Raw genomic sequence first — 19,218 nt, 5'->3', positions numbered from 1 at the left:
GCTTTTTCTCGGGGCTGTTGGGAATCTTGGCCAGCAGGTGGCAGCACTCCCTAATCATTGACGGTTTTCTCATGGACCGTCCGAAGGTCCAAAAATATCAACATTCATTACACGATCTAAAAACACAAATGTATCTGAAATTGTGAAAAGATCATGTGAAATGTGTTCATTTGAAAAAACCGAATCAAGCCAAAACTGCTCTCTATTCTTTGCACCTCCATGAGGGGAAAAAAAAACCCTATAACGTGTAAATATGGATCTCATATTTCTGGTGTTACCCCCCCGTATGTAACAGGCGTCTTTTGTGTATTGTTTTCCTGCCTTGCAGTAAAATACCCCTGGCATGGCAGCGTGGGCATAAGAAGCTCCTGTGAGGCACCAGTGAGAACAGGGTTGTGCGTAATCTGACACGCTGTGAAAGATCCAGCAGATCTACATAGCAACTGTGTTCCAGTTGGCCCATGTGAGCCACGCTTGAGCCTCCACCGCTCTGCTACTGGAGCCCGTCCCAGAGCTGGCCTCAGGGAGCCAGAGGGGGGCCCGGTCAGTGGGTTCGCTGTGGCAGGCTGCCCACTCTCCCCGCTTCGATATACAGCAGCATCCATACACACTGACATGTTTATACACACGAGAGAGAGAGAGAGAGAGAGAGGGAGAGAGAGATCTGCCTGTGTGTTTCGGTGGTTTTACTGTGAGCATTTAATCTGTACAGGTTCTCCATAGAAATGCAGAGAAAGACGACAGTGTTGGAATTATTAACAAAGAGGGTTTCACCTCATTTTTTTTAAATCAGTTTTTCAGCTGTTGATATTTCTGTCAGTGGCAGATTGTGTAATCCATCTGTTCCTGGCTGCGCTTCTATTCCGGCTGTTTATTTGCACTTATTTCTCATTTGCACTGCACCACCACCAGTTCACATTTATCTTTGTTATTTTAGGTTTATTTTAATGAAGGGCCAGAGTTATCATTTGACCAAAAGATTTTGAACAGCACTGGCTCTTTTGTCCATTTCCTCTTACAATCAGCCATTTTTCATTTGTGAACGGACCACTGACATGTCCATTCCGCCCACCCACTCAAATTAGGGCCGCAATTACCCTGCTGTCAAGTGTCCACAATTTAAATGATTAATTATGTTGTTCAACTAACAGCTATATAATATTTGCAGTCTTTTTATCCAGAAAATGACTTAAATGTGTCTAATGTAATTATGGACATGTTAATTTACAAAAGCACAACGACTACACGCGATAGAACATGATTTCAGAAAAACATTTTATAAGCTGCTTCCAGTTAATCCACTTTCTCCTCTGTCACGCTGATAATCCTGATGTTGGATTTTTATTCCGCTAGTTTATATTATAGACTAGCTCTAATTATGTTCTTGGCATTTATGTTGCCATTTAGAAAGTTAAAATTAAATTCTCAACCAATAAACTACCATCTTTTTTTATCTTTAAATTCATATTTTAAACCCTTGAGTCCATTAAAATCGTTTGCTTGAATCGATTCTGACAAATTGCATCTTTACACCGCTTTAATCGGTTATTTGTAACGTTTTAATCGAGTCGTGACGTTGACGACAAGAATGCTGTCACGCGCCTCTGCGCGGGCTCTCGCTCGTGCACAGCGCTGCTGGCCCACGCGCTGAGATCACGGTCTCGTTGGTGACGTCCGTGTCCCCGCTGCTCCCCGTGGCCCCCTGCCATATTTATGCCGGGCAATATGGCGGCGGTACAAGACGAGGCGTTATTGCCAGTGGAGATAAACAGGAATTATTGTCTCAGTTAATAACCGGGGCAACCGCGTATACACGTTTGTTTGTACTGCGTATGTATTTACCGCGCGCCGAGCGGCAGATTCTTTTTATATTCCGCGTGTTTCGGCGTTTCTTTTTTCTTTGAAAAATGTCCATGTTGTAGCTCGCTCGCTAACCGACTAGCTGGCTAACAGAGAGTAGTGCTAGCGAGCTATCTGATCACAGCCAAGCCGCCGTGAAGTGTAGAATGGGAGAAAAACTGGAGCTGAAGCTCAAATCGCCGGTTGGAGCAGAACCTGCTGGCTACCCGTGGCCGTTACCAGTTTACGTAAGTGTAAAAGCGTAAAACTCTCCGGCTATTTGCTCACATTTTGCGTGTGTTTTTGTCTTTGTTAGCTAGGGCTCTGCTAACGTTGGTTAGCAGCAGAAGCCAGCACGCTCGTCCTGAGAGTCGGGTCATCCCGGTCGGTATGGTGACAGTGTTTCAACAGTATACACTAGCGGTTAGAGCCTACGGTCGCTTTTAAAACAGTATTCGTCACAGAAAGTAGCGTTTGTGAGGCTGAAACCGCCGAGTTTGCTCGGGGATTTTAGGCTACCCAGCCAGCTGCCAAATAATCAGGCATTTGGGAGCATTTGTTTTGAAATGTGAGCTCCTATAAGACAGCGATGTCATTTGGACCCATCTTTTTTGTCTCTCTGTGGAGAGTATCGCTTTCGGTTGGTTTCGAGCTTTTTGCACAAGTGGAAATCGGACATTATTGTCTGTCGTGGTCACTTTCCAGATCGGTCATTTGATGTTAATTAGCGAGCCCATAAGAGATCAGAGAGGCATTGGAAATAAGATGCGCGTCCGCGCATGCTGAGTTTTGGGGATTCTTTTTTTTTGTGCTAGAATAGTTTTGGAGCTGCATCACATTCCGGCAGTGCTTTCTGTGTTTTGTTATCTGATGACATTCCTGTGATCGAGGCAGTCTGGTTGCATTTGGCTGTTTGCACCATTCCATCCCAGGTGTGTCATCTCAAGACCAAAAAAAAACCTGAAGCTTGAATTTCCCCGTGGGTCTATTTCAGCGTAATATACTGTCATCAACCCCTTGAGTGATTAATTCGCAGGGGAGAAACGGAAGGGGAAGCGGTTGCAAGTTTTGTGGGTTTTTTTTCAGTGATGCATCGAGTTTGCTGCAGCGTCTGTCATTTATAGTAATTGTGGTGAGACGCTGCTGACTGAACAGTTGGGTTTCTTAGAATATGTGAGACGGGTCTTTTGGTGTGCCTTCCTACCACCCACAATGTTCCCAGTCTGAGTTGTCTTACTTTCTCTTCTCGTGCAGCAAAACATGAACCAGAAGTGTTTCAACGGTCCCGGTCAGGGCGCGTCGATGATGTAATGACCCGCGCTTTTCTGCTCCGGCTGCCAGAATCAACCATCCTTTACGCAGCACACCAGATTTAGCTCCAGTTCCACCTGCCAGGATTTATTGCCGTGACTATTTTCTGATGTCACGGTATCAAACAGAAGAGCGGCGTCTGGAATTTACGCCGCCAACCCATGTGTTTAGCCGTTTATAGCAGTCCTGTCTTGGATTGAATTATCCGGCAGAAGTCCTCCCCTCCTGTTCTCACAGAGGAAATACTTCCTCTCCCATCTCCCATCCTCTTCCTTCCATATGTTTACAACGGCAGGGAGCAGGCGTAGACAGGCTGCAGATATTCAGCTATGTGTAACTGCGACTCGCGGTGTGTGTGTGTGTGTGAGCGTAGTGCTTCTTCAGGTGTGTTCTGGTGGCGTTCATTGTTTCCCACACAGCGTTTGTGTACTCAACGCCGCACAACATGACCGTAATGGGGCAGGAAACCAGATCCAAAGCCACAAGAATGCCATTTCTCTTCCCTCTGCTTCACGTCTCATCCTGAAATCTGTTGTTTTTTCTATTGCTTCCACATGAGGAGCACCTCTGGAAGGGCCTTGTACTCTGAACATCTGGCTGGTGATCTGGGTATTGATCGGGGCCGTGTCAATAAAGCGTTTAGCGTAACTCAGAACTTTTTCTTCTCTGTTATTCATCAGTGATCGTGTTGGTGAGCCACTGCGCTACTCTCTCTCTCTGATGTTGTGGGTGCTGGTGGATGTGGGTGACACAGCCACCTCCCCCCACCCACGTTACACACCCACAAGTGGAAAAGCTGGTCCAGAAACACACAGAACTGTGTTGCTCACTGGAACGACAACCTTTACCCAGAGAACTGATTATTGATCAAAAGTACCAACGAAGGGGGTGCCAGCATTAGTCATATGTCCGTGTGGGATGTGCAGCATCTTCTGACTGGTTTGGAGCTGTTGTAGAAGGAAAGGTTGTTTCACAGGGCAGTGCTGACGCCTACAGGGGGGGAGGGGTTACTTTAGCCCCTGGTTTAGCCCCAGTCAGGAGCTGGGCAGGTGACCACCGTCGGTGTCCCCGTTTAGCGTGGAGCGCCTGTGGAATCAGCTGTTCTTACACCTCATCAAGAGAATTTCCACCTCAGCGAGGTCACATTGTAGCAGAAATAGCAGGAGAGTTCCCGTGCTGTGGTGCATATGTGAGCGCATGTGCGAGCGCCGGCGGGCACTTTTGAGGGGGAATTAAGGAGCTCCGACCCGGGATGTGTTGGCTGCTGTTCCAAGCCTCAAACAGCTAAAATATTCCAGGCTTTCCCTCCGCTCCCCAGCCCCCGTCCTTTCAACAGCTTCTTTTCTTTTCCCCCTTTCAGCCCCTGATTTCTGGCCCGCTCCTGTTTTCCCTTCTTTTCCTCCAGCAGAGGCTCTCCTTGGCAGGGCGCTGGAGCCGGAGACAGAAAGTGGGTCAGTGGGTCAGCTCCGGCAACTGGCTCAGGCTGGCTGCTCTCACGGTGGAACGCCAGTCCCGTTCCCCCTGCAGAACATCCCAGCATACTCCCGTTTACTAACTTAGCTTTTCCAGTTTTTTCACCATTTTCGGTGGCTTTCTTAGACCTTAAGAATCAACCGAATCAGTACCAATGAGGTGGCCGTGCTTCTACGGGCCTGTTGTCATCCGGAGGGGGTTTATTCTCAAGACACTATTCTGTTTGTGTGATTTCTCTCTCTTCTTCGATGTCTTTATTTGCGGTTGATGTCAGGGTGGGGGTGGATGAGACATTGGGATTCATATGGACTCAAAATGTGTAATAAACTGTCCTGATTTCAGTGGTTATGGGAAAGGTCTGACGTTGCCTCCCTCCCTGTTTTCAGGACAAACACCACGATGCTGCTCACGAAATCATCGAGACCATACGGTGAGTGACGGCTCTTGACTCGGCTCCCACACACACCCAGTGAGTGTGTTTGTGTCTCATGATGAGTTTGTCTATTCCTCAGTTGGGTGTGCGAAGAAATCCCAGACCTCAAACTGGCAATGGAAAACTACGTGCTTATTGACTATGATACCAAGAGGTAAGCCAGTGGTTCCACTAGAGTCTAGCAGCTCCATGTATCCAATGAGGGCTGCTGAAATGTTTCACATGCTCAGCTCTGTGATCGTGACGTTTTCAGAGCGAAGCTGGAAAAAGGTTCGGCTTTTACAAATTATTGGCACTAATCTCGCGTCTCGTTTTGTCCCAAAGCTTCGAGAGCATGCAGAGGCTCTGCGATAAGTACAACAGGGCCATCGACAGCATTCACCAGCTGGTGAGTGGGTTCATTAGTGCACGTGAGTTCCACGTGCACACAAACATGAGCAGGACTGCCATCACAGTTGGTTGCAGCATTTCTTTAGATGCAGGCAGTAACATAAGCTGGAGGCGTCTGGTCCAACTTGGCCTTTGATTGACTGTATTATGTGTGCAGTGGAAGGGGACCACCCAGCCCATGAAGCTGAACAAGCGCCCTTCCAACGGGCTTCTGAGACACATCCTGCAGCAGGTTTATAACCACTCCGTGACGGATCCAGAGAAGCTGAACAACTATGAGCCCTTCTCACCAGAAGTGTACGGAGAGACTTCCTTTGACCTGGTGGCTCAGATAATTGATGAGATGGAAATGAGGGAGGACGATACCTTTGTCGACCTCGGCAGTGGTGAGTTAATGGTGGCGTCCGTAATTTGTGCTAAATATTGTCCCAGCTGTTGTTGTAAGACGGTCATCGGTTGTGCTTGACCTGCAGGAGTGGGGCAGGTGGTGCTGCAGGTTGCTGCAGCCACCAACTGTAAACATTACTACGGTGTGGAGAAAGCAGACATTCCAGCTACCTATGCAGAGGTAATCATGTGAACCTTTTCTCCCTTCCTTGTTAGCCTGGATGTAGCTAATCAAACCATTTTTGTTACATTAACTCTCTTTTTGATGACTCCTGTTGACAGTAATGACTGAGATTTTATTTTTTTTGCAGACCATGGACAAGGAGTTCAAAAAGTGGATGAAATGGTATGGGAAGAAACATGGGGAGTACACAGTAAGTGTGGTGTTCCTAATATACTCAGCTTTTGAATATAAACGTGTAAACCGTTTTTATCGTCTTTGTCAGCTGGAGAGGGGAGACTTTCTGTCAGAAGAATGGAAGGAAAGAATAGCAAACACAAGGTGACACAACAAACTAGGCAGCGTGAAAAATGGAACCATTCTTAAAGACAATTCAATCTTGTAGTAATTACGTTGCAGTAATTTTGTTGCTGAAGCGATTGCGGATTTGGGGGATTCTTCATATAAATGATGTGAAGAAGTAATACTAACCTATTTTTTCCTTTCTTTCTCCTCTAGTATTATTTTTGTGAATAACTTTGCCTTTGGACCAGAAGTAGATCATCAGCTCAAAGAGCGCTTTGCTAACATGAAGGAAGGTAAGTTGGTATCAGCTAATCAATGAAAATTGCATTTTTATTCACTAAATATGGATAATAGCATCAACAATCTTCCTCCATTAAGACTCAAAAAAGACATCCAAAAAGGTCCTAAAGAGTGTGACGTAAACCTTTTAAAAATAGCAGGCTATGATTCTTTTAGAGCCTTTTGGAATCCCTCTGAAGTATCTGCTGGGAGCACTGGAACCGGCGCCTCCTCACTGGAAAAATATTTATTCATATGTTTCCTTGGACGGTTTTAAAAATTAGTGAGCTTCCATTAAGTCAACTTTTGGCACTTGACCTCTCACCTGGCAGCAACAGTACCGCTCGGCTCTTGACAGTATGATGAATGAGAGGATAAAGCTGGGAGACCATATTTAATTGAGGATTTTTTTTTTTACCAGGTGGGAAAATTGTGTCCTCTAAACCTTTTGCACCTCTGAATTTTAGAATAAACAGTCGAAACTTGAGTGGTGAGTACCGTCAGTTGGTGAAAAAGGAGCTTCTATGTGAGGTATCTTTGTTTGACGTCGACCATCTTCCTGTGCTTTTCCCCTGTCGTGCAGATATTGGCACCATAATGCGTGTGGTGGAGCTTTCTCCTCTCAGGGGCTCAGTGTCATGGACAGGAAAGCCAGTTTCCTACTACCTGCACACCATAGACCGCACCATAGTAAGCACTCAAGCACTGAACAATTGCTGTGCTGGGACTAGAATATTTGATCAGATGGAACCTGAGAAGAAGTAAAGATCCATAAAACAATAATTGTCTGAAGAGATGGTATCTTGTTAACATGTGGCTGCCCCGGGTATAAGCTAGAGAGGCGTTATACAGATTAAATTGTGGTCACTAGACATCATGTATATATCTATAATTAGATGAAGTAATCCCAGATTACTGATGGAAATTTTACTGAGAGCTGTCCAACTGCTCAAGTAGTGTTAAATATATAACTCTGCGTCAGAAATCAGCAGAAATCTGGTCTGTCTGCAGGGTGGAGAACTCTGCGGGAGATTTGAGGATAAACTGTGTTCCTAATCAAGAAAGAAACTATGACTCGGACTTTAATGTCAATTCAGTGAGATTAATATTCTGACGTTTTTTCCCCAGCTTGAAAATTATTTCGCAAGTCTCAAAAATCCTAAACTCAGGGTAAGTCCCTCAGTTCTTCACTGGCTCCCCTAATATTTTCTGTAAGACCTGAAGCTAAATCTGGTCTCCCTACAGGAAGAGCAAGAGGCAGCTAGACGGCGTCAGCAGAAAGATAACAAAGACTGTAAAAGCAATAGCACCACCCCCACCAAACCTAAAGAACTGCTCAAGGTGAGACTTTTCTCCCATCTCAGTACAGCAGCTTTGTCGTTCTTGGTCACTGTGATCGCGAATGGAATGATTTTTATGTGTGAACGTTACAGCAGGACTCCTGTGGGGAGGAGGAACGTCCCAGATTGGTGACAGTGGTCAAGGCCTCTGCCAAACCCAGGAGGGCCAAACTGCTGCCCAAAGGACGCAAGCTGAACAACAGGAAGCGTGGACGCCCCAAGAAAGCCTCTCTGGTGACAGAGAAGAAAAACAAGAAGAACCAGAGTGCTTTGGATCTGCTGCATGCTAAGACCCTTTCTGCAGCCCCCTCTCAGGGTCAGAACACACACGTAACCCCAGAAAATGTTCATATGACTCTCCACGAATGGCTCCCTCATCCTTATTATGCGGTACTGTTGTTGGCAGACGCCTACCGGTCAGCTCAGAGTCCCTTCTACCAGCTACCTCCCAAGGTCCAGCAGTATCCCTCAAGTCAGCTGCTGTTGAGCTCAACTCCACCTGCTCTCCAACAACTGCTAGGTGAGCTGACGAAGAGATGTTTCATCTCCTGGCCTTTATGTCATGGAAAGTGCAGAGTTTAAACTTTTAAAGCACCACACAGCCAAGCCCGTTGTTGCAAAACTGTTTAAATCAGCCGCACAAGCTGGTGTTAGAATGGTTACTTGGATTCACGCCTGTTCCTGTGTTCTCTCCTGTCTGTCTGAACAGATAACATCAAAGTTCAGTACCTTCAGTTTATGGCACACATGAAGACTCCTCAGTATCGCTCCAACCTGCAGCAGCTTTTAGATCAGGAGAAGGTAACAGTGACGACAGACCTCACCGGTTTTTGTGTATCCTCAGAATAACGGCGTCTTTTCTTCGTCCGTCTGCAGCAAAAGCACAGGGACCTGTCGGGGCAGGTGGAGCAGCTTCACTCTGTCTGTCAGTCTCACAAGGACAAGATTAAAGGTCTCTTTCAGACCAAACTGGATGAGGTGGGGGTCTTTTCTCATCTACATGTTTTACTTGAATTCGCTACAATGTTCACCAATGGTCAAGCAAATCAACGTGGACTATAGATATTTTTAAAATGTAGTCAAATGAGTTTTTATAATTATTCTGTTGATGGCGGGTGACGCACGTGCACTGACTGTTCTTACGCGCCTTGGATGAAAAGATTTAGGAACGCCTGCCGATATTTTCCTCCATTAGTTTTGTTAAAGCAGAAAGCTGACAGCGTGCTATTTTTGCCTGTGTGTGATCAATCAGCTGGGAGTGAAAGCCTTGACCGTGGAGGACCTGCTGCAGGCTCAGAAGGAGATATCGGCCCACAACCGTCAGCTCAAAGAGCAGACGAAGCAGCTCGAGAGAGACATGTCCTTATTGAGAGATCACAGTCTGTTACTGGTGAGACCTTAGTGTTGCTTTATGTGTCGGTACCACCCCTATTACAGTAACTAACGTGGCTCACAGCCGTGACCATTCATGGTAACGATGACAGCATGTCTGTGTCAGAGAAGAGCCATAACTCTGGTTAGTTGTGGAGGATATGGTAAACATGCAGAAAATGAAAGATATGCTTTATTGACATAATCTGTTCAGCTGGAGCCATCGGCTTGTTTTATATTAGCCGCTCGCATCCAACATTTCTATTTATATAATCTATTTACACTATTCAAATGGGCAGCATATTATGTCATTTAATGTGTCGACATTTTCTTAATCCCACAGTGAGACACGTATTGCAGGCGAGGGTTTTTGGACATTCACAGTTTTTAAATGAATTTTGTTGAATTTTGTTTCACTCGATAAGCATCTTGCTTGTTGTTTTCCAGCTCAAGTCTCGATGTGAAGAGCTGAGGCTGGACTGGGGCTCATTGTGTTTGGAGAGTTTGTTGAAGGAGAAACAGGCCCTACGCAGACAAATATCTGAAAAGCAGAGACACTGCTTGGAGCTGCAGGTGCCCACTTTAACTCCCTTCAGTTCCCTTTTTGAAAGCTTGCTTTTTTACTTCATTTCCTCTATTGTCCCCCCTGCTTTTCTGCCTGTCCCTCTGGTTCTTTGGAGATCTTTATTCTAAAGATCTCACACCTTAATGTTCGATAACATAAATCTTCCCGGAACTTGGCTATTGGTACTTGTTATTGCTTTTAAGCGTGTGCCTTTCTGAGGCTTTTTCCTGTTGTAATGTCTCCCTCTGCTGGCTGATTACAGATCAGCATCGTGGAGTTGGAGAAAAGTCAAAGGCAGCAGGAGCTGCTTCAGCTGAAGTCCTACAGCCCCTGCGATGGCTCCCCGTACAGAAAGACCCTGGAGTTACGCTCTTCCACAGACATGGACTCAAAACTCAGCCTGTCCTCAGCCCCAACCATTAATGGTGTCGGACCAGAGCTTTCTGTGAACGGCACCGGTTCACCATGTTTTGACCGGACCACCACCAAGGGAGAGGTTCTCTCTCGATACCTACCCATCTCTCCGGACCACGAGATTGCACCCCCCACCTCTGATACCCGACAACGGCAACAAAATTCCTCATACACGCTTCCAGATTACACTCGCTTCTCCCCTGCCAAGATTGCCTTGCGGAGGCATCTCAACCAAGACCCCAATGCCTCTTCCAACCTCAGAGGCCCAGGACCGGCCACGCACAGGTCAGCTGGTAGCAAAATTAGCACAGTATGTTTTCAGAAATAACCCCTTTCAAGGGTGTTTTACAGGCTTAAACCGCTAAATATACTGTATATTTATTTTAAATTTACCCTCTTTTTGCTTTTAGGGAAGTGGGTGGCATTAACTCTCCACTTGGAGCCAAACAGAACTGCGCTTCTCCCAGTGCAGCTGATATTCATAATGTTCCGAAAAGTTTTGAAAGGGTAGGAGTCCACCTTTCCTGCTGTGTCGTATTGATCTTTGTTGTTATTACACAAGATTCTCTTTTCTGTCAATACAGGGAGGGAAGGAAAGGAGCCCTTCGGTTCAGGGAGACAACATTACAAGCCTTCCCATAAGTATCCCTCTGAGCACTGTGCACCCCAGTAAGCTACCAGTCAGTATTCCACTGGCCAGTGTGGTGCTGCCCAGTCGGGCTGAGAAGCTGGTGAGTAGCAGTAACTATGAGAAATGGGTTTTTTTTGGCAGATAATTAGATAAAATTTCTCTATTTTAACACAAAGCAACACATTTGGAATTAAAAATGAAATAAGGCAAATCTGTTATCAACAAATTTTGAATATAATTTACATATATCATTAGAATATCTTTTCTTTATTCATAATTTTAGAGAAATACTCCAAGTCCAGTGTCTCAGGCCGGTCATACAAATGGTAAGGATTATCCTTTTACTACTATATAATAGTGTATAGTGATATTGCAGGTTCTTTCCATTATATGTGTCCATGTTTGTGTCTCTCTTTAGGATATTCAGGACTCACTAATGGAAGTTCCCATGCTGAGGACCATAATGGTGCTTCTTCACCTCCCTCACACACCAACAGTCTTTTATCAGGACCAATGGGCCGATGTGGTCCCATCCAGAGCCCCCCTTGCAGCACTGGGGGGGTGCTGCAGTATGCTGATGGGCCCCCAAGGATTCTTCCAGAGGAAGGCCAGGACCACCAGGGAGGTGAATCTGACACTGAGCCGCATCAACCGTGGTGAATAGTTTCTCCTTCCTCCTCTTCTTCACCCTCGTGTTGTGTTTCATCAGCAGGTTCTGGAGGCAGCACGACCGTAGGATCCCGCCTGCACCACCACAACCTAGCCAAGCAGGGATACCACAGTAACCACGGAAACCACCATCATCAGTTCCCCAGCACGCAGCACACTCACCCATCTTCGCATGTGTCGTCATCGGTCTCTCACAGCCTCGGCTCTCAGGAGGGACGGAAGAGGGGGAGGAGGAAGAGGACCTCCGCAGCAGCTGTCAGTGCCTGCAGCTCTCCAAAGAGGAGGTCCTTTCCTGGGCTCGGGTCCAACGGCCCTTCCTCAGGATCACCACTCAATATTAACTCAATGGTGAGCACCTCTGTGTAGGAGCTTTGAGGTTCCACCTAAAGTTAGGTTTAAATTTGGAGCGATCAGCAGTTTTATACAACAGGAAGTTAATACTGATGAGGACCATTAGCGAACATGTTCCTCAGGTTCTGCTTGTTTGTCAGTTTAGTATAATTTACATGTTCCTGGTCCCGCCAGGTGAACAACATCAACCAGCCTCTGGAGATCTCTGCCATTTCTTCACCAGAACAGTCTAGCCCCAACGGTCCTGACCTGGACCAGCCACCCATCTTGAAGCGGGAGCGCCCCCTGGAGTTAAATGGCACAGGCTGTTGCTCCTCAGGCCCCAGTTCTGATGGCGAGGACTCGGGGTACCCGGCTGATAACTCCAGCGCACGGTAATATGATCACGTGGAGAAACTGAACTCTGGCATTGGATTTTTCTGAGGGATTTTGTTCTTGGTGTAGTTTTAAAGTTTTTATTGTTACAATAATGATCAAGGAGATCTTTTTTACTCTTCACAGTTATTGTGTTGTTAAATCTTTTTTGTTTTTTTTAACAGAATTGAAAGAAAAATTGCCACTATATCTTTGGAGAGCAGAGATGGACCTGGCAGACTTGGTGAGACTGAAAGAGGTAAGAACTTCTTAATGTTTTCTGTTTGATCCTCTTTTTACTCTGATTTAAATGTGTCTTCTTTTTACCCTCTAAAGTCAGAAAATCAGGGAGCAGCAGTGGGAACAGCACAGGAAGTGACGCCTCCTCCTCCTCGTCTTTGTCTTCCACTGGCAAGTGGAAATCCACCTTTTCACCCATATCTGACCCCAAACCGCCCAGCTCTGACCTGAGACAGGGGGGTTCCCCATTCGGCATGGCATCGGGCCGGGGACCCGACTCTGACACTGACCTCAAACAGCATCAGCCAGTCAGGAAGGGGGGCGAAGGAGAGACATCCAGCTACGTGACTGCCAACCCCTTCCTCAGTCCGGAGGCAGCGACCCGTGGCGTGGCCAGTGGTGGGGCCCAGGGAGGGGGTGCTATAGACCAGCGCCAGCCCCTCCAGAAGCAGAAGGTCCCTCGGGATTGGGACCTCAAAACAAGCAGTCAGAACCTTTTTATAGCGGCTGCTGCCACCAGTGGTGGGGGTATCCTGAATGGGAAGATAGGAGGGAGTCCTGTTGCCATTTCCACAACCACGGGGCCATCTGTGGGGTCTTATCTACTCGGAGGACCCTCAGTCTTGCAGTCCCTGTTTGGTGCCCAGACGGGCAGCTCTACGGTGAATGGGACACCGCGTCTCGTCAACGGACACTCTGCCTTGGGGACCTTCTCCAGTCCTGGGCTGGCAGGAGGAGCTGCAGGAGGTGAGTATCATCTACCACTGGCAGACTACGGTCGCCACAGGGTTTGGGATCATAGTGTTGTTCTGGAGTGGTGTAGATAAAGATGGGAATCAGGGGGACGGGCCCGCTGCAGAGCCAGGTGAGTACAGGGCTGCTGCTGTCTGCTACACCAGCACTGACTGACCGTTCTGTCTCGCTTTGACATGGGCTCGCTACTTAAGGATTGGAGCTGGAAACACCCTCTGAAAATGGTGAAAGTGTCACCAAACGGTCCCACAAATTTGGGCAATCCTTTGAAATTTAGTCAGATCACAGCCACTGCAAGTTATTTTATTTAATATCAGGGCTGATTTCTATTTTCCTGCAACCTTGAGTTTGTCTTGTTATTTTACTTTAAGAATATTATATTACTTTCCATTTAAAATGAATTGCGCAATATTTATTGCTGCTGACATTGATGCTCAATGATTGGAAAACACAAAAAAGCCTAAAAGAGTGTCTGAGTCTGAGGGACTGTTGGTCCCGAATTACTGACAGGTTTTACTCGTATAGTCATTTTCTGTGGGTGTGTCTCTATTGTTTTAGGTGGGAGTCACTTCACTGATGAACCCAGAGGGGAATTTGGTGTAAAACTAGTCCGAACCGGTTCAATCGCAGTGAACTGACTCCGTTTGCTTTTTGTGTGCTTGTTGCTTGGCGCTCTGCACAACCTGGCTCAGTCCACGCTTCTCTCTTTGTCCCCCTCCCTTTCGTTGTCCTCGCCACATGGATCGCCCCCCCTCCCCGTGTCCACTCTCTGGGCCTCTTCCCCCTTCCATTTCTGCTTTATGTATTTGCAGGTATCTTTCACCACGCAGTCTCCACAGTGTCCTCCCATCAGTTTGGGGCCACGCAGCCCACCTCTGGAGGCCTCGGCTCCCTGCTCAGTCTCTCTTCCACTTCCTCTACCTCCTCCCAAGCCCAGCAACACACCACTCACCAACCAGCCTCCACGCGCTTATCATCTGGCTCCTGCCCCCTCCCCCCTTCTCTGTCCCAGACCCAGCACGGCCGCATCCAGTCCGTCCTCCACAGCCCCTCTTCTCCCGCACTCACCTTGCCCCCTCCTCCGCCCCTGCACAGCGCCCCCTCCACCTCCCCAGCGTCCACTCACTCCGACACACCTCCGCGGCCAGATTCGCTCCACCCCTCTCGCCTCTTACATTCCTCTCTCCACCACCAGCGAGCACAGTCATCCCTCTCTCTCTCCATCTCCTCCTCTACCTCCGCTTCCTCTGCTTCCGTCTCTGCTGCTGCGACTGCTTCCGTAACCCCCCCTTCCTCTCTGTCAACCCCGTCCTCGTCTCGCCCATTCGCAGTGCACTACCCCCCTCGGCTGCCCCCCCCTCTGCCGGCCTCTGCGGCAGCTCAGCGCTGTGGGAGCATGTGGAGGACTCAGAGCATGCATGGCACCAGCACCATCTCCCAGCTCCCTGGCTCCAGACCGAGATAGGTCGAGGGGGTGAGGGGGTCAGAGGGGAAATAGGGGAACGGGGAAGGGCAAGTGGCAATCAGGGTGGGGGGAGTGTAAGAGAGGGCAAAAGATAGACTGCTAGGGAGGTAAAAAGACAGGACAGATGTTTTTCCTGTGAGGCCAAGCCCTGTGGTTCTTATTGACCAAGGTAAGTGCGGCCTTAGATTTGGAGATGTCAGATACTGTGGTGTAAGGAGGTTAACATCCATCTGAGGGGTCTGGTCACAAGTGGACACAACTAAACACACCTCCACCGGAGGCTGCTGCTCTGCTCATCAGGCTTGCGAAAAGGAAAAGTAGATCTTTATTTGTTTATTTTACCTTCCAAAGGTCACGAGTTGGGTTAGAGGTGTGGTAGGAATCATTGGCCGTTTCCCAACTCATGCAGACGCGGTCTTGTGACCTGCGGTACTTCAAAACTGGACGCCCTAATGCATTGTGGGATACCTGCTTGTCCACAGTCCACACAAAGGTGGAGGGTACTTGGCAGGTTGTAAACTTGGAATTGGAACCGTACTTGGGCGGCGATTGTTGAGGTTTCACAAGAGCTGGAGAATGCAAGGACGGAGTCCAAATATTGAGAAATGACCCGTTGACCTTCAGTGACGGTGTAGATTTATCCTGTTCAGAATTCACACGATAACCAACATGTGACATAAATCTTTCATGTAGATGTCCCGTCTTTATTCCAAAACAATAAATGACTCCCTGATGGAATCTAATTTGATTAAACCAACGAGATAATGTGATCCTGTGATGTGAATGTGGGTTCCTTAAGGACAAGAACGGTTCCCTGCAACTAACAGTTTAAACTCATTTTCCTGTTTAGAAAGAAACAGGAGTTTCAGTAAAATTCCAAGCCCAGCAGAGGCGCGTTGACCCAAACAGCGGTCCACTTGTGAAGAGATTACCCACGATGCCTGTTAATCCTGATCATCTGTCAGAGATTTCTAAGGCTGTCGCGTTCTGTCCTGCTTGATATTTCAGGTAATTGATGAAAACTACCTCAACGTGAAATAAACTATGCAACAGTCCAGGTGTGGAACACGGCACTGTCCTCACTCACTGGTGCTCCAGAACGTCTGCACTACCCAGCCGCCTCTAAGACTACACCTCTACTGGGACTTGTGACACACTAACGCACTCACAGTGGGCGACCGCGGCTCAGCAGGTCATCAGCTGACCACAGGGTTCTCAGTTTTGACCCCCCTCCTGTACCTGACATGGTAGATCACTGCCGTCTGTGTGTGTGAATGCGAGTGATCGGCAAATCCTTTCAAAGCTGATTGGGAGAAGATAGCATTACATAAATGTAGCCATGTACATGTGACCGTCGCTATGGTAACCTTGAGTTTAAGTAACTGGTTTAAAAAAAAACAAAAATGCAAGTTTGTCTTAATTGAGGTCCTGTCGGTCGACTCGGTCTGTTTGTTCGCCGCTCACAGTTCCAGCAAGTAGAGATCAGCCCCACAACCCCAGTGTACAACAGACCCCCCCCCCGGAGGCACGTGCACCCGCTCGCTCAGGCGTGTGCTCGGAGGCCTGGGTCGAGGGGCGCTGGCTCAGGCCCACACCCTTTAAACTCTTTTCAAGCTTACACACTGCCGCCCTGAGGGCGGATTACAGTTTAAACAATTATGAAATAGTTTTTTGCAGCCTTTGTCTTGATTTTTTTTTTTTTTTTTACAAAAACAATACATTTTTAACATTTTCTAAAGATCGAAACCGATTGATACGCGTTCCATGTTCTTTCTGCGACCACAAAACCAGTCCTTTTTAACAACCATACATTCGATTCAATGAGGTGGTGTCGACCCCCCCGGTTGCTGCACTGGTGGGAAACAGAAAATAAAGTGAAACGTTTGAAGTCACACTACCGTGAGTGGCCGCCACCGACGCCTCCTGACAGCAGAAAACCCCCCTTAAGCTAACCTTATTTATGTCCGCTGCTTTCAGGAAGTGTCGTGGACTCGCATGTAAGCGGAATCCTAGCGCGTCGACGCGACGTGCACGCAAACCTTCACTCGCCGAGCAAACAGGCGAACAGCCCCCACAACAAACTACTGGTCCCGTCTCCTCGCGTTTAGTTTGCTCTAAAGCTGTGTAATTGTTTGAGTAAGGAATGTTTGTACTGTGAATGTGATGCTCTAACTGTGTTTTTGTTTGTTTGAAATCCTGAAACCTGTTGACATTGTAGAATGCCACAGCGTGTGTACTTGACTCACAGTCTGAAAACAATGGTGCTACATTTGGACTTTACCTGAACTTATTTATTATATATGAAAATATCAGAGACGGAGCGGAAATCTCAGAACACCTGGTGCTGTACACAGGAGAACTTGTAAGAATTTGTTATGATTTTATTCTTTTATCTTTTTGGCCTTTTCTTTCTAATAATTAACGTGCGTGTCCTGGGAAGCAGGCGATGCTAGACGCCCCCTGTAGGTCCTCCACAAACACCCGTCAGTCCACTTTGATCTCAGACGTGAGCTGCTCAACTGTTGGTGAACAAGACACACTGTTTCTGTACATAACTTTTTCTTCATCATAAAAAGAAAGGTATATGAAATGTATCTATTTACAGTCTATATATAGATATATATATATGAGTATATGTGATTGAGGGTGTTTTGGTGCTGCGTTGTGACCTTAAACTCGGGCCTGTTGAACAGGAGGCTTGAAGCCAAGGAGAGTCCAGATGGTGCCTCACAACGCAGCGACACAGCAGCACCTGAATCCTTGTGATACACACACACACACACACACGTGCGCACAGTCCACGCTGTGTCTCTTCAATGCAAACAATGGTGCCGTGGTTTGAACACGACTAGATTCCAGCACTAGAACCGTCTTCACTTTTATCTTCTTTCTTTTTCTTTTTAAACTTCCAACTCTGTGGGTTAGATCAATGGTGCTTTTGTTGCCAAGCAACTGTCGCTAAGACCAGTGAGACTCCACCGGTGCACGCGCACCTTGTGCGTCAGCCCCCACAGCGCTGTCTGCGTTGGGACGTCTCTGCCTTAGGAAGCACGACGTCCGCTCTGGTGAAAGCAGCCCACTCTCCTCCTGATGGTGTGAATACGCTCAGTCTGTACGTGTGTTGTTTTATTTGTGTATCTAAAGACGACTAGACTAATAATGAAAGCTTTATTGTAAAATCCTGTCTGCACTCACTCTTTAAACACAAATGTCTCACCTGCGAGTGTTTAAGTGAAAATGAATTCATTTTAGACTTAGATTAGAGTCCATTTATTACCAGCACTGAGGGGTCTTTTGTAATTATCGATGCTGTTTTGAGTTTCTTATGCTCGGTGTTTGATACGATTACAATGCGTGTTCTACTTTTGCGTCTTCAGAATCGGTTTTTAATACTACTTGTCGACACGGTGCTCTTCTTCACTGTAAACAAGGAAATTGCAGCTATTGATGAAAGTTCCTCCTCCGTTTCCTGTCGAGCTGCAGGTCTTTCTGGTTTGGTCGTCAGACACTTCGGGGTCTCCTCAACACGAGCTTTTCTGGCAGCTTTCTTACGGTCCATTCGGACCCCTGGAAGTGTTCCCGGCCCGGGAGAGCGGTGCGGCGCACGCGCGCGTGAGAATAGACGAAAGCGAAAGTTCTCGTTCATTACAGATTCCAACCACCTTTTTTTCTTTCCTACTTTTCTCATACAACCGGTGAAATGGGTGAGGTGCTGTTCTTCAAGCCCTTTGGTGTGTGAGTATTTGGGCCATGGAGGCTGATCTCCGGTGCGCTCCATGCTGATACAGTCTTGATCTGCCAAAGGTCTTAACTCAGGAACTTCCCAGACTGCTTGGGGTCCTGTAATGAACGAAAGAGTTTTCCTTTGAAACTGCTGCGCGGCGCGATGTCATTGAACGCCTCGCGCCGTAAAGTCTTTCTAACCCAACTCAGGACCAGTTAAGCTCTCAGCCAACATCTTTTTACAGTGAAACAAGCCAGCTTGTTTTAGTCAGAGCGCCGTTGTACCCTCGCGTCTGCGCAGGCCGGAGCTCGTCGATGCTCCAGGGCGACGTCACTTCCGGGCCGATCCGCAGAAGCTGTGAAATGGCTCCACGCTCAACATCTTCCTCATCTCACAAATGCCTCTGTTTAGGTCTGTGTCTCTTAAATTGAAGGTTGCCGTCAGGTGGCGGGATGCTTCCTGTCATCAGACGCGACCGTGTGTTTGTGTCTAGTCCGTGACCTCTGACCCTTGCAGCCCGGGCGGGTTTTTGAGGTGCAATAACGGCAAACTTATTTTCCAAAAAGCCCCGGGTCTTCATGATAAAATTGTTACTGTTTGGTGTTGGTGCTTTTATCTGATGATGTTATAAACAAATGAAATTAATGTGGGGTTTTTTTCAGTTTTAATATTAATAAAAATGTTTCATATATTATTTGAACTATGTCTGATTGATTTATTTCAAAGTCGGTTGTAGATTCAGATGAGTCTAAAAAGACACTGA

General features: G+C 47.2%; 1 protein-coding gene across 2 annotated transcripts; it reads left to right on the top strand.

Annotated features, from left to right (window-relative positions):
* The first annotated feature begins 1,668 nt into the window (after positions 1–1,668).
* dot1l (DOT1-like histone H3K79 methyltransferase) lies at positions 1,669–19,155 on the top strand. 2 transcript variants are annotated; one of them, XM_057037320.1, is made up of 30 exons: positions 1,669–2,087; positions 5,010–5,053; positions 5,136–5,210; positions 5,381–5,444; positions 5,604–5,832; positions 5,920–6,014; positions 6,145–6,207; positions 6,280–6,335; positions 6,513–6,592; positions 7,000–7,068; positions 7,162–7,268; positions 7,707–7,748; positions 7,824–7,919; positions 8,012–8,234; positions 8,325–8,438; positions 8,628–8,719; positions 8,795–8,896; positions 9,171–9,308; positions 9,737–9,862; positions 10,117–10,553; positions 10,679–10,775; positions 10,853–10,999; positions 11,183–11,225; positions 11,318–11,524; positions 11,612–11,916; positions 12,094–12,293; positions 12,459–12,532; positions 12,610–13,260; positions 14,079–14,900; positions 15,740–19,155. In XM_057037320.1, exons 1-29 carry the CDS (start codon positions 2,007–2,009, stop codon positions 14,729–14,731), a joined length of 4,710 nt encoding a protein of 1,569 aa, XP_056893300.1. In that variant the 5' UTR covers positions 1,669–2,006; the 3' UTR covers positions 14,732–14,900; positions 15,740–19,155. The 2 variants fall into 2 exon arrangements, with proteins under 2 accessions (XP_056893300.1, XP_056893299.1); XM_057037319.1 differs by having other exon boundaries at positions 11,609–11,916.
* Positions 19,156–19,218: the final 63 nt, after the last annotated feature.

This window comes from Takifugu flavidus, chromosome 7 (genome assembly GCF_003711565.1).
Source record: "Takifugu flavidus isolate HTHZ2018 chromosome 7, ASM371156v2, whole genome shotgun sequence".
Lineage (NCBI taxonomy): Eukaryota > Metazoa > Chordata > Actinopteri > Tetraodontiformes > Tetraodontidae > Takifugu > Takifugu flavidus.
This window is presented reverse-complemented; position numbering and strand designations above follow the sequence as displayed.